Raw genomic sequence first — 14,551 nt, 5'->3', positions numbered from 1 at the left:
TCCAGGATGGCCTAGGCCATGGATTTCCTGCATTATATCTTTAATCCAGGATCATGAATCCCCTTATTACTGAACGCCAACACACGCCGTGACTATATAAAACATCGTAGTTACTGAAAGTGATAAGTGGGTAGGACATTCCTGAAGTCTTTCCAGCCACCTCGGCCCACTTATTTGCCCCAGCATAAATTCCATGTGAAACTTAAGTACAGATCATGAAAAGTTCCAACAAGGGAGCTTGGTACCATTATAGGTGGCCACCGTCACTACATGCTGCCCCTCGATGACACCATTCAAAAACTCATCAGGTTCCACTTGTATGCTGACGACACCCAGTTCTACTTCACCGCCAGCTCGCTTGACCCCTCCACTGCCTCGGATTTGTCACATTGCTTGTCTGACATCCAGTATTTCAGGAGCAGAAATGTCTTCCAATTAAGCTTTGAGAAGACCAAAGCCATTGACATCAGGGACCATACCCTAGCCACTCCCTGGCCACTGTCTGAGGCTCAACAAGACTGTTCGCAGCCTTGGCGTCCTATTTGATGCTGAGCTGAGCTTCCAACATCATATCTTCTCCATCACCAAGATCGCCTACTTCCACCTCAGTAATATCCCCCATCCTGTCACTGATGGGGGAATTTTAAACTTGCCCGCCCGTCAAGAACGATGCAGGATGGGGTTTAAAATAGCGGTGGCTTCATGCCGATTTCCTGACGTGTTCTTGCACCCCACCATTTCAACTTATCTGCATTATGGCACGGGAAGACTGCCCGTCCCAGAGTAGTGGGGGCCTTTTTTTAATGTTATACCTGTACTCGGAATGCGCACCGTCTCAGAGCCGCGAGTGAAAGCCAAGGGCAGCAGCCAGGATGCTGGCCACAGTAGGCCTAGGTAAGTTAGTATTTTTAAAATTTTAACGGTCTTTGTCAGCTAGGAAGAGCAGGAGTGGCCTCACCAGGAAACCTTCAGCCTCTCTTGGGCCTGGGCTTCGCCCCTACCTCAATCATGTTCTTCCTGATACCGTCCATACTGATCTTGACGTCCACTTGTCGGTGATGAGGTTATTCCTGCCGGGTTGGGGAAGGAGGCGGTGTTGGGGCCTGTAAGTGAGGCTCAGGCTGTTAACATTTTTTAGGTCTCAATGACGCCAACTTTGACCTCTGCCACAAGTTAAAATTGGAGCTTCAGTTCCACATGACATGCGTTGGGTTGCCTCCCTGCATTGGTGCCTGGCATCAGAGTCCAGCAGCTATTCTCAGTGGCTCTACAGACTGTAAGTTGTTAATCTTGTTCACCAGGGCCACAGAAATGGTTGGTGTGAGAAATAGAAATGTTACACTGGTGCAGAAAGGAACACTTTTTGGTTGTAGGTAAGGCTGGGGCAGAGCAGAAGGGACTTTGCATGTAATCTGTGCTGCACCTGAGCTGGGACTACTTGATGTGGTTTAAATGGAAACTATTCCATTCCTCAGCACTACTATCCCCTCACCTTGAACACAAAATCACATACAATAAAAGAAAGTCATGAGAAAAGGGGAAGTGTGGATGAGTAGAGGCCTGTAAGTATAATGTTACCCAGTGCTAACTGAAAGTCTGTTTATGAAACTGTAATGTAACTTCAGTAAAAAAAATTACATAAAAGCAAAAGTACTTAAATGAATAGAAATATATGTTAGTGTTTATACATTTTTTACTCTAGCATGGACACAGAACTGATATAACCTTTACTTGCCAGAAATATTTTCAACTGCACTTGCAAAATAAAGTTAATTTCAAATGAGGGTAGCACTGCCTTCTCTCTGTGAAATAGTGTGTAATGTGTTCTCAGACTGACGGGTTATCTTCTTCCTATACTGCAGGATCTTCAGTCAGCTGTGCCACTTGTGTTGAAAGCCGAAAAGCCTCGTCCATCTTCAGTGCACCATCATCATCACTACTCTTCCCAGGGGCAACCCACATCACATCCTCATCCTCTCCCACCAATAGGACACTCATTGTGGCCATCAATGCTACCTTCTAACCCAATTGCACAGCACAGCAATCTCCCGCCTTCAATTCAACACATGATGGGCCCTACAATGACACTGCCTGCCTTACAAACGTAAGTGAAGATCAGTAGAATACATCCATAGCTTTTAAATCATCTCCTGAATGTTCCTTTCCTACTTATCTGAATTTTATATTGCTGCCGAATATCCATCTGCATTGCGCATTAAAGACATTGGCCCTAAAATTCCCCGAGGTTCTTTCTGTCCTCGCACTGTAACTTCAGCGGGAAACTGGCAGAAGAACCCAGGGTAATGTCGCCAATGGCGAGAAAGGAGCGTTTGCTTTGAGCTACAGCATGGATCCCCGAGGGTTTTTCAGGGCCACTGAGCTGAATCCTCAACGTTCTGGATCAGAGCCAAAGACTCTAATCGTGGAGTGAAGGACACCTGTCACTGATACCCCAGCAGTGCATTGAATCCTGAGTGGTGAGCCTGTAACAGGACTGTTATGAATGTTTTGCTGAAGGCTGCAGTCCCAGTTTCCACCATTCTCAAGAATGTTTCAACACTTTGCACCATGGAATGATGAAACAGGAGGTCTGTGATTTACCCACACATGCTTCAGCCAGGTGGAGATCAGGAACTTCCCCAGAGAAAAACAGTACGATCAATAACAGTACGATTATTCTAATAGGGTTCTACTTGGAGCTTTGTCATAGCAAGCAAGCCCTAGGTGGGCAGAGGAAACACTTCAAAAGCACCCTCAAAGCCTCCTTGATAAAATTCAACATACTCACCGGCACCTGGGAATCCCTGGCCCAAGACCGCCCAAAGTGGAGGAAGAGCATCCGGGAGGGCGCTGAGCACGAGTCTCATCACTGAGAGTAAGCAGAAACCAAGCGCATAAGTGGAAGGAGTGTGTGTCAACCCAGGCCAAACCCCCTTTCCTTCAACCAGTGTCTGCCCCACCTGTAACATTGGACTCTTCAGCCACCTGAGAACTCACTTTTAGCAAGTCATCCTCGACTCCGAGGGATTGCCCATGATGATGATCTAATAGGGTTCTTCTACATGCTGTACACAAACTGGGGTAACCTAGTCTCCTAATAGCTTTCCCTTGCTGGAGGGCAAGAAAAGCGATAGAAACAGCACCAAGTTCTAGTTCAGGCTCGACAGGAAAACTGACTCAGTTGTCAGCCAACTGTCTTACAATCCGCCACTCAAGAGTGACCGACGGCAAGACATGGTAAAAGTGAACTGAGGTCATTTGGAGGGGGGCGGGGAAGAGGGGGCGGGGGTCATTGTCAGCTCTGTTGCCTGGTGGAGCAGATTGCCTGTACAGAACCCACCTGAAATTAATGGAATGACATTGGACATGATGTACAATGGATGGTTGACCCATTCTGCCATGATACCTCCCAGGCACTACATTGAACATTCCCCTCATTAGGTGTCACAGTATTTATAGTTCATGTTTTAGCGTGTTTTGCTGGTGTCTGTGTGCAACACTACTATTTGTTCCCCTAGTTGATGGAGTTGCATTGATGGATGGCTGCATTGCTGACTGGTTAGTATCTGCAACAAAACTGATAATCCTGGAACAGTGCTAGAGTCACCTTTCCTGGAGTCACTCATTGCTTTCAGAGGTAGCGTCGACAGTTACTTGTGCAGGACTGTGTGGTGGCAAAGGACTGCGCCTGACATGAGTTCTGCAGCAAGACCATAATTGAAGAGTCGCTCCATGGTAATGTGTCAGGAGTGACTCTTCGCTTGGGTCAGGCTGCAGTATCAGCCTCTATCCCAAAACAAGCTGTTTCCAAGTACTTTGGATCAGCTGGCTTCTCACCATCACTCCCATATTTTAATTACTAATGCTCTGTACATCACCAAGATCTCCCTCAGTGTGGCTATCATTGCTGATGACTGGTGGTAATGGTTGGTGCTCTCCAGTTTGAGTTGCAGAGTGACTGTTCTCCTTGCTCTGGGAAGAGAGATGATAATCTGATGTCTGGTGCCAGCTCTTTGGATGATTGGGCCACAAATTCTCCTTCAGGCTTCATTTTGTTACTGGTTCATTCACCTTGACCAAAAAAAACACATTTCTTCCATTTTGGAAATACAGGTTCATCCCCAACATGAACTACCCTCCACAAACCTTCCATTCCACATTCAATACTTCAACGCATGACTTACCACAGAGTCTACAGCACAGAAACAGGCCATTTAGCCCAAGTGTCCATGCCTCCTCCCACTCCTCTTCATTTAACCCAATCAGCATATCCTTCTTGACTTCTTTTTATTATTGAGAAACAAAGATGTAGGACCAAGGAAGGCCCTGAGCACAGGACATTGGAAAGCTTCAGAGATAAACCAGTGAGTAGTAGTTAGGTGCCAGTTTGGCTTAATTGGTGTATCTATCAAAAGATTGTGGGTTCATGCCTCACTCCAGGATTTGAGCACATAGACCTGGAATTTAAGTGGGGGCTCTCTGGGGGGAAAGATCAGTGGAACGCCTGGAGAAATAGCTGTTTAAACTATTTCTCCGGGATTCCTGTTGAAGTTCCAGTGGGAGAATCCCATGGAAATCCTTCCCCATAATCGAGCCTGACACTAAGTACTGAGGGAGTGCTGCAATTTCAGATGTGCTGTTATTTGGATGAGAATTTAAACAAAGGATATATCTGTCTCTTCTGGTAAACATTAAAGATCCCATAAGATTGAAAACAGAGCAGGGAGCTTTTTCCCAGCCTGAACCAATAGCACCAAAAATTAATTATCTGATCATTCATCTTATTGCTGTTTGTGGGACTTTGGTGTGCACAAAATGGCTCCTGCATTCACCTAAAAAACAATAGCGACTGCACTTCAGAAGTAATTCAGTGAATGTCAAGCAGTTTGGGACATTCTGAGAGATGTGATGAAATGCTATATAAACGCAACTTCTTTCCTCTTTATTTGAAGGGAAGCAGTCAATGGGACCTACTCCCGGATGCCTCCAGGACTATAGATGCAGAATATTACACACCTGAAGGTAAAGTCGCTACTATGGCTGCATTTCAGCATTTGTCTATTGCAGCATAGCTTCCCATTACTGTAAAACATTTGGGGGGATGCTGGAAGGCAGGGTAATTGGCTCCTTTCCACCTGCCCGATGCTCTGTGATGAGCAATGAGCCAGAATTAGTCAACAATCTAACAGTAAGGGAACACCTAGCTAACAGTGACCATAGCACAATAGAATTCCATATTAGGTTCAGGAACATTTCCATTGTCCCAGCATACACAAACTTTTGGGGGAAGGGAGTTCCATATTTCTACTACCCTTTGTGCGGAAGTGCTTTCTGAATTCACTCATGGATGGCCTAGCTCTAATTTTAAGGTTATGTCCCTTGTCCTGGATTCCCCCACCAGAGGAAATAATTTCTCTGTATCTATCCTATCAAATCCCTTTATCATTTTAAACACCTCCGTTGGATCAATCCTTAACCTTCTATACTCACGGGAATACAAGCCAGGTTTATGTAACCCTTTTAGCCTTGGTATAATTCTGGTGAATCTGAGCTGCGCCTCCTCCATGGCCAATATATTCCTCTTGAGATTCAGTGTCCAGAACTGAACGGAATCCTCCAGATTGGAGCAGAAAGCTGTCCAAAGTGCGGGGCGGGGGGCGGGGGGGGGCCGTCGGGGGTAGTGGATTCTATAATTAGGGGGACAGATAGTATCCTTTGCAAGTAAGATCGAGAGTCCCACATGGTATGTTGCCTACCTGGTGTCAGGATGAAGGACATCTCGAACCGGCTTGAAAGGATATTGGAGAGGGAGGGGGAGGATCCAATCATTGTAGTCCATGTTGGGATCAACAACATAGGGAAGAATAGGCAAGAGGTTCTGTGTGGGGAGTACCAGGAACTAGGAGCTAAATTAAAGAACAGGACATAGAAACATAGAAACATAGAAAATAGGTGCAGGAGCAGGCCATTCAGCCCTTCTAGCCTGCACCGCCATTCAATGAGTTCATGGCTGAACATGAAACTTCAGTACCCCCTTCCTGCTTTCTCGCCATAACCCTTGATCCCCCGAGTAGTAAGGACTTCATCTAACTCCCTTTTGAATATATTTAGTGAATTGGCCTCAACTACTTTCTGTGGTAGAGAATTCCACAGGTTCACCACTCTCTGGGTGAAGAAGTTTCTCCTCATCTCGGTCCTAAATGGCTTACCCCTTATCCTCAGACTGTGACCCCTGGTTCTGGACTTCCCCAACATTGGGAACATTCTTTCTGCATCTAACCTGTCTAAACCCGTCAGAATTTTAAACGTTTCTATGAGGTCCCCTCTCATTCTTCTGAACTCCAGTGAATACAAGCCCAGTTGATCCAATCTTTCTTGATAGGTCAGTCCCGCCATCCCGGGAATCAGTCTGGTGAACCTTCGCTGCACTCCCTCAATAGCAAGAATGTCCTTCCTCAAGTTAGGAGACCAAAACTGTACACAATACTCCAGGTGTGGCCTCACCAAGGCCCTGTACAACTGTAGCAACACCTCCCTGCCCCTGTATTCAAATCCCCTCGCTATGAAGGCCAACATGCCATTTGCTTTCTTAACCGCCTGCTGTACCTGCATGCTAACCTTCAATGACTGATGTACCATGACACCCAGGTCTCGTTGCACCTTCCCTTTTCCTAATCTGTCACCATTCAGATAATAGTCTGTCTCTCTGTTTTTACCACCAAAGTGGATAACCTCACATTTATCCACATTATACTTCATCTGCCATGCATTTGCCCACTCACCTAACCTATCCAAGTCACTCTGCAGCCTAATAGCATCCTCCTCGCAGCTCACACTGCCACCCAACTTAGTATCATCCGCAAATTTGGAGATACTGCATTTAATCCCCTCGTCTAAATCATTAATGTACAATGTAAACAGCTGGGGCCCCAGCACAGAACCTTGCGGCACTCCACTAGTCACTGCCTGCCATTCTGAAAAGTACCCGTTTACTCCTACTCTTTGCTTCCTGTCTGACAACCAGTTCTCAATCCACGTCAGCACACTACCCCCAATCCCATGTGCTTTAACTTTGCACATTAATCTCTTGTGTGGGACCTTGTCGAAAGCCTTCTGAAAGTCCAAATATACCACATCAACTGGTTCTCCTTTGTCCACTTTACTGGAAACATCCTCAAAAAATTCCAGAAGATTTGTCAAGCATGATTTCCCTTTCACAAATCCATGCTGACTTGGACCTATCATGTCACCATTTTCCAGATGCACTGCTATGACATCCTTAATAATTGATTCCATAAACCTCAAGGGTTATAATCTCTAGATTATCACCTGAGCCACGTGCAAATGCTGTAGGGATAAAGTGGCTGAAGGAGTGGTGTGGGAAAAAGGGGTTCCATTTCACAGGGCATGGCACCAGTATTGCAACAGGAAGGAACTGTACCTTTGGGACGGGCTCCACCTGAACCGGTCTGGGTCTTAGTGGAAAGGATAAATAGGGCGGTCACAGGGACTTTAAATTAGTAAAGCTCGGGGCAGGGAGTGGGGGTGGGGGGGGCGGTGCTCAGGTGGAAAATGTAATACAAATAGTAATTCAAAAACCAACTAAAGGGAAGAGAGTAAAGTAACAGTCAGAAATTGTGCTTTAAGCACTACAGGTAAACGGCCAACTAAAATATATGAAGTGATTAAACTAGGAGAGAGAAATAAGAAACATGCAGCAAGACCTGGACAACATTCAGGCTTGGGCTGATGTGGAAAGTAACATTTGCACCACATAAGTGCCAGGCAATGAATATCTCCAACAAACGAGAGTTTAACCACCGTCCTTTAACATTCAACGTCATTGCCTGCGCCGAATCCCCCACCATCAACATCCTGGAAGTCATCATTGACCAGAAACTTAACTGGACCAGCCACATAAATACTGTGGCTACAAGAGCAGGTCAGTGTCTCACCTCCTGACTCCCCAAAGCTTTTCCACCATCTACAAGGCACAAGTCAGGAGTGTGATGGAATACTCCCCACTTACCTAGATGAGTGCAGCTCCAACACCACTCGAGAAGCTCAACTCCATTCAAGACAAAGCAGCCAGCTTGATTGACAACCTGTCTACCACCGGTGCAACGTGTCTGCAGTGTGTACCAAGGCTTCTTCAGCAGCACCTCCCAAACCCATGATTTCTATCACCTCGAAGGACAGGGGCAGCAGGCGCATGGGAACACCATCACCTGCAAGTTCTCCTCCAAGTTACACACCATCCTTACTTGGAAAAATGGCGCCGTTCCTTCATTGTCGCTGGATCAAAATCCTGGAACTCCGTCCCTGACAGCACTGTGGGAGTACCTTCACCACAAGGACTACAGCGGTTCAAGAAGGCGGTTCACCACCATCTTCTCAAGGACAATTAGGGATGGGCAATAAATACTGGCCTTGCCAGCGACACCCACATCCCATAAATGAATAACAAAAAGTGTGAGTAAAATAGCTGAAAGACAAGCTAAGGTGTGTGGCCCAAATAAGCGTTCTTTATACAAACGCATGGAGTATAAGGAATAAATTGAATGAACTGCAGGCGCAAATTCAAATTGGAGGGTATGACATGGTAGCCATTACTGAGACAAGGCTGCAAGACAGTCAGGACTGGGAACTAAATATAGCAGGTTATAAGGTCTACAGGAAAGATAGGGAAAATAGCAGACGGGGAGGAGTAGTTTCAGTGATTAAGGTTGAAACCACTTCAATGATAACAGAGGATATAACAAGAGGTAAGCAAGCAATGGAGACTTTATGGGTAGAATTAAGAAATAGGAAAGGATTTAACACTGTAGTGGGAGTTGTGGATAAATTCCCCAATAGCTGTGAGGTGCTAGATTGCATAAATGCAGAGATTAAACAAACCTTCAGCAAATGCAGTGATTTTATTGGGGGATTTTAATTTTCATATACATTGGGATAAGCAGACGAGCACCTGTCAGAAAGGTAGTAAATTTATTGAGTGTGACTGGGATAGTTTTCTACAACAATATGTCCTAGGGGCAACAAGGGGGCATGCCATATTAGATTTAGTAATGAATAATGAGCCAGATTTAGTTAACAGCCTAACTGTGTGTGATCATTTATCCAATAACAATAACATAATAGAAACAAACATAGAAAATAGGTGCAGAAGTAGGCCATTCGGCCCTTCGAGCCTGCACCGCCATTCAATGAGTTCATAGCTGAACATGCAACTTCAGTACCCCATTCCTGCTTTCTCGCCATACCCCTTGATCCCCCTAGTAGTAAAGACTACATCTAACTCCTTTTTGAATATATTTAGTGACCTCAACAACTTTCTGTGGTAGAGAATTCCACAGGTTCACCACTCTCTGGATGAAGAAGTTTCTCCTCATCACGGTCCTAAATGGCTTACCCCTTATCCTTATACTGTGACCCCTGGTTCTGGACTTCCCCAACATTGGGAACATTCTTCCTGCATCTAACTTGTCTAACCCCTTTAGAATTTTAAACGTTTCTATGAGATCCCCTCTCATTCTTCTGAACTCCAGTGAATACAAGCCCAGTTGATCCAGTCTTTCTTGATATGTCAGTCCCGCTATCCCGGGAATCAGTCTGGTGAACCTTCGCTGCACTCCCTCAATAGCAAGAACGTCCTTCCTCAAGTTAGGAGACCAAAACTGTACACAATACTCCAGGTGTGGCCTCACCAAGGCCCTGTACAACTGTAGTAACACCTCCCTGCCCCTGTACTCAAATCCCCTTGCTATGAAGGCCAACATGCCATTTGCTTTCTTAACCGCCTGCTGCACCTGCATGCCAACCTTCAATGACTGTCCACAGTAAACTGGGAAAATCTGTTCACGGGTAAAACGACAGAAGGTCAGTAGGAGATGTTCAGAAAATAATTTAATGATACAGAAACAGTTTATACCCCTGAGGAGCAAGAACTCTACTTCCCCCCAAAAACAGCCATGGATGACTAAAGAGGTAAGGGACAGTATAAAACTAAAAGAAAAATCATACAAAAATGCACAAAATAGCACAGATCCTGGCGAATGGGAAAGATACAAAGAGCAGCAAAGGGTCATAAAACAGATAGCAAGAGCTACAAAAGCTAGAAATTGGCTGAGCGGCAGGAGACAGAGAGTAGGGATAATGGGTAGATACTCTAATTGGCAGAATGTGACTAGTGGTGTCTCGCAGTATTGCGGCCTCAACTATTCACCGTATTTATTAATGACTTAGACGATGGCATGTAAAGTCATAAATCCAAATTTGCCGATGGCACAATTGTACGCAGTGTAAACGAAAGTATAAAATTACAAAGGGATATTGATAGATTAAGTGAAAGGGCAAAAAACTGTGGCAAATGGATTTCAATGTAGGCAAATGTGAGGTCATCCACTTTGGACCTAAAAAGGATAGAACAGGGTACAGATTGAACCTCTCTTATCCGGGACTCTCTTATCTGGCACCATCCATCGTCCGGTACCATTCGCGGCCGTCGGGTGGCGCATGCGCAGATAATTCTTTTCATACTCACCAATATTCTCTGCTCTCCTGAAGACGGATAAGGGGTAGAAGTTATGCTGCAGCTATACAAAACCTAGGTTAGACCATACCTGGAGTAATGTGAGCACCACACCTTAGGAAGAATATATTGACCTTGCAGAGTATGCAGTGTAGGTTTACCAGAATGATACCCGGACTTCAAGGGTTAAGTTACGAGGAGAGATTACACAAATTAGGGTTGTATTCCCTCGAATTTAAAAGCTTAAGGGGTGAACTGATCGAAGTTTTCAAGATATTAAGTGGAACAGACAGGGTAGATAGAGAGAAACTATTTCCGCTGGTTGGTGAGTCTAGGACTCGGGGACATAATCTAAAAATTAGAGCCAGACCTTTCAGGAGTGAAATTAGGAAACACTTCTACACACAAAGGGTGGCAGAAGTTTGGAACTCTCTTCCGCAAAAGGCAATTGGTGCTAGATCAATTGTTCATTTAAAATCTGAGATTGCTAGCTTTTTGTTCAGCAAAGGTATTAAAGTATATGGGCCAAAGGCGGGTATATGGAGTTAGGTCGCAGATCAACCATGATCTCATTGAATGGCGGAACAGGCTTGAGGGGCTGAATGGCCTACTCCTTTTCCTATGGGATCTGACCAAGGCTGCATACAGCCGAAGCAATACAGTACTGCCATGCTCTGCAGACACCACTCACCATTCCTCTAACAGGTGTCTGCAAGGTGTCTCCACTGTCTCCTTTGTGATGGAATGTTTGCTGCATTTGCTGCAGTCTTTTTTTTCCTCACACCTTAAAGATTCCAGAACTTCCAAACTCTCTAAAACTGGATAATCACTTCTGAAGCAATGGTCCTTGCTGTGACAACTTCTCAGCATTTTCAACTGGAAACTTCTACAGGCTTTTTTATGGCTGGTGCACTGAATTCAAATCAATTTTCATTTTCTGTAGAAAGATGAGCCAAACAAATGTTTCTCCATGCAGGTTTCCTTCTTTCCTTAAAACGATTGGCTCCTTTAAGTGCTTTGAATTTAATTGTAAAAGTCACATTTGTTACATTGAAGGGTCACAATTAAGGATTTCTGAATTTATTATTAATTTATAAATATCTTACTGAGGCTGTCCCAAGAGCTTGGAGGGTATATACACAACATTGTGTAGTAATGAGTCAAATAGACTAGGAGGGTTCGGAGTTCAATCCCTCCTCTGAGTTACGATCCCAACTGGACTGTGGTGGGGATAGTACAATTGGCCTGTGTTCTTAAGCTTGCAAGGGTTATCCTTGACCCTTGCTGGAAGTTTAGCTGCGCATACGACAAGCAAAGACAATTCGGGCGAGTCGGTGAGGACCAATGTTCCCTCTAATTTTTTTCTGTACTGAGCGGGCCATGAACTTCTTTGAGCGCGACCTTTGCGTCTGTGGCCAAATTTTACAACAACTTTTACAACAACAGTAACCACTTAAGAGCATATGTACAGTAATGCCATATTGCCACCTCACTGTCTCACATCATGAGACAATCAGACAAGGTTCTATACAGGTTTAACATAACTTTTGAATTCAGTTCCTTTAGAAATGAACCCCAGTCGCTCTCTCCCCCAGTCTCTCTCTCCCCCAGTGCTTTTATGGCTTTTTTTTAACCTGCATTGCTACTTTTAATGATTTGTAAATCTATACCCCTATATCCTTTTGCAGCTCTACTCCACTTACATTCTTATTTTCCAAGGAGTAGCTGGCCTTTTTATTCCTCTTACCAAAATGCACCACCTCACACTTAGCTATATTGAAATTAATTTGTCATTTACATGCCCATTCTGCAAGTTTGTTTATGATAGAATTAATTTACAACTTTTAGTTTGTTGTACAAACTCCCTCCCCCAGTCTCTCTCGCTCTCTCTCCCCTTCCCACACCCAGTCTCTCTCGCCCCCCAGTCTCTCTCGCACCCTCCCCAGTATCTCTCTCTTCCCGCAGTCTCTCTCTCGCTTCCCCCAGTCTCTCTTTCTCTCTTCCCCCAGTCTCTCTCTCCCCCCAGTCTCTCCCTCCCACCACCCCCCCCCCACCCCCCTCCCTGGTCTCTCTTTCTCTCTCCCCAAGTCTTCCTCTCTCTCTCTTTCAGTCACTCCCCCGTCTCTCTTTTTCCCTCTCCCAGTCTCTCTCTCACACCCAGTGTCTCCCTCTACCTCCCCCAGTCTCTCTCCACCCAAGTCTCTCTCTCCCTCCCCCAGTCTCGCTCTCTCCCTCCCTCAGTCTCTCTCTCTCCCTCCCTTCTCCAGAGTCTCTCTCTCTCTCTCTCTCTTTCCCTTCCCCAGTCTCTCCATTTCCCCCAGGTCGCTCTCTTGCTCCCTTCTCCAATCTCTCTCTCTCTCTCACTCCCTCCCCCAGTCTCTCTCTCTCTCCCCCCCCCCCCCAGTATCTCTAGCCCAGTCTCTCCCCCAGTCTCTCTTGCCCTCCCCCAGTCTCTCTCTCTCCCCAATCTCTCACTTTCTTCCCTCCCCAGTCCCTCTCACTTTCTCTTCCTCCCCCATCTCGCTCTCTTTCTCTTTCTCCCCCAGTCTCCCCCACTTTCTCTCCCTCCCCAGTCTCTCTCTCCCCCTCCCAGTCTACATCTGTCTCCCTCGCCTCTCTCTCTCCCCAGTCTCTACCCCAGTCTCCCTTTCTCACCCTTAGTCTCTCTCTCTCTCGCCCCCCCAGTCTCCCTTCCCCCCTCATCTCTTTCTCTCTCCCCAAGTCTCTCTCTTCCCCCCGTCTCTCTCTCTCTCTCTCTCTCCCCCCATCTCTCTCCCTAGTCTCTCCCCCTCCCCCGTCTTTCATTCTCTCTCTTTCATAATCTCTTTTTCTGTCTCTCTCTCTCTCGTTCCCCAGTCTCTCACCCAGTGTCACCCTCTCCCTCTCTAGTCTCTCACCACCAAGTCTCTCTCTCTCTCCTCCCAGTCTCCCTCCCACTCCCCACTCCCCAATCTCTCTCTCTCTCTCTCTCCCTCCCCAGACCCTCTCTCTCTCTCTCTTCCCCCAGTCCCTCTCTCTCTCCCTTCCCCCAGGCTCTCTCTCGCTCTCTCTTCCCCCGGTCTCTCTCCCCTCCAGTCTCTCTCTCTCTCCACCCACCCCCCCAGTCTCTCTCTCTCTCTCTACCAACCCCAAGTCTCTCTCCCTCACCGCTCCTCCCCCGCCACCCCCCGGTCTCTCTCCCCAAGTCTGCCTCTCTCTCCCCAAGTCTGCCTCTCTCTCTCTCAGTCTCTCTCCCTGTCTCTCTCTTTCCCTCCCCCAGTCTCTCTCTTTCCCTCCCCCAGTCTCTCTATCTCTCCACAGTCTCTCCCCACCTAGTCCCTCTCTCCCTTCCCCAGTCTCGCTCTCTCTCCCTCCCCCAGCCTCGCTCTCCCTCCCCCAGGTTGATCCCTCTCTCTCCCTTCTCCAGTCTCTCTCTCTCACTCTCTCCCTCTCTTCCAGTCTCTCACTTCATTCCATCCCCAGTCTCTCCCACTTTCTCTCCCTCCCCCAGTCTCTCGCTCTCTTTCTTTCTCTCCCCCAGTCTCCCCCACTTTCTCTCCCACCCCAGGGTCTCTCTCTCTCTCCCCATCTCTCTCTTGCTCCTCCCCAGTCTCGTCCCCCCCCCCACACCAATCTCTTTCTCTCCCTCCCCAAGGCTCTCTCTTCCCCCAGTCTCTCTCTCCTAGTCTCAGTCTCTCCCTCTCCCCCCAATCTGTCTCTCTCTTTTTCACATTCTCTTTCTGTCTCTCTCTCTCTCCCTCCCCAGTTTCTCTCTCTCTCACAGTGTCTCCCTCACCCTCATCCAGTCTCTCTCCACCAAGTCACTCTCCCCCTTCCCCAGTCTCGCTCTCTCTCCCTCTCCCAGCTTCTCTCCCTCCCCCAGGTTGATCCCTCTCCCTCCCTTCTCCAGTCTCTCTCTCTCGCTCCATCCCCCAGTCGCTCTCTCTCTCTCTCCCCCCCTCCCTCACCTGCGCCCCCCCCCCCCCCCCCCGGTCTCTCATGCTCTCCCTCCCCCAGTCTATTTCTCCCCAGTCTCTTTAT

The 14,551-nt window shown here is 46.9% G+C and overlaps 1 protein-coding gene across 3 annotated transcripts in view; it reads left to right on the top strand.

The window, feature by feature from the left end:
• c3h21orf58 (chromosome 3 C21orf58 homolog) overlaps window positions 1-14,551 on the top strand; it is a 194,577-nt gene that overhangs the window by 159,749 nt on the left and 20,277 nt on the right. For all 3 annotated transcript variants that reach the window (XM_070874918.1, XM_070874919.1, XM_070874917.1), the window contains 2 exons: window positions 1,863-2,104; window positions 4,953-5,022. In XM_070874918.1, the coding sequence (XP_070731019.1) occupies window positions 1,863-2,104; window positions 4,953-4,998 (288 nt within the window). In that variant the 3' untranslated portion in view covers window positions 4,999-5,022. The remainder of the gene's footprint in view (window positions 1-1,862; window positions 2,105-4,952; window positions 5,023-14,551) is intronic.

This window comes from Pristiophorus japonicus, chromosome 3, assembly GCF_044704955.1.
Source record: "Pristiophorus japonicus isolate sPriJap1 chromosome 3, sPriJap1.hap1, whole genome shotgun sequence".
Lineage (NCBI taxonomy): Eukaryota > Metazoa > Chordata > Chondrichthyes > Pristiophoridae > Pristiophorus > Pristiophorus japonicus.
Note: the sequence above shows the minus strand (reverse complement) of the source record. Positions and strands in the feature narration are given on the sequence as shown.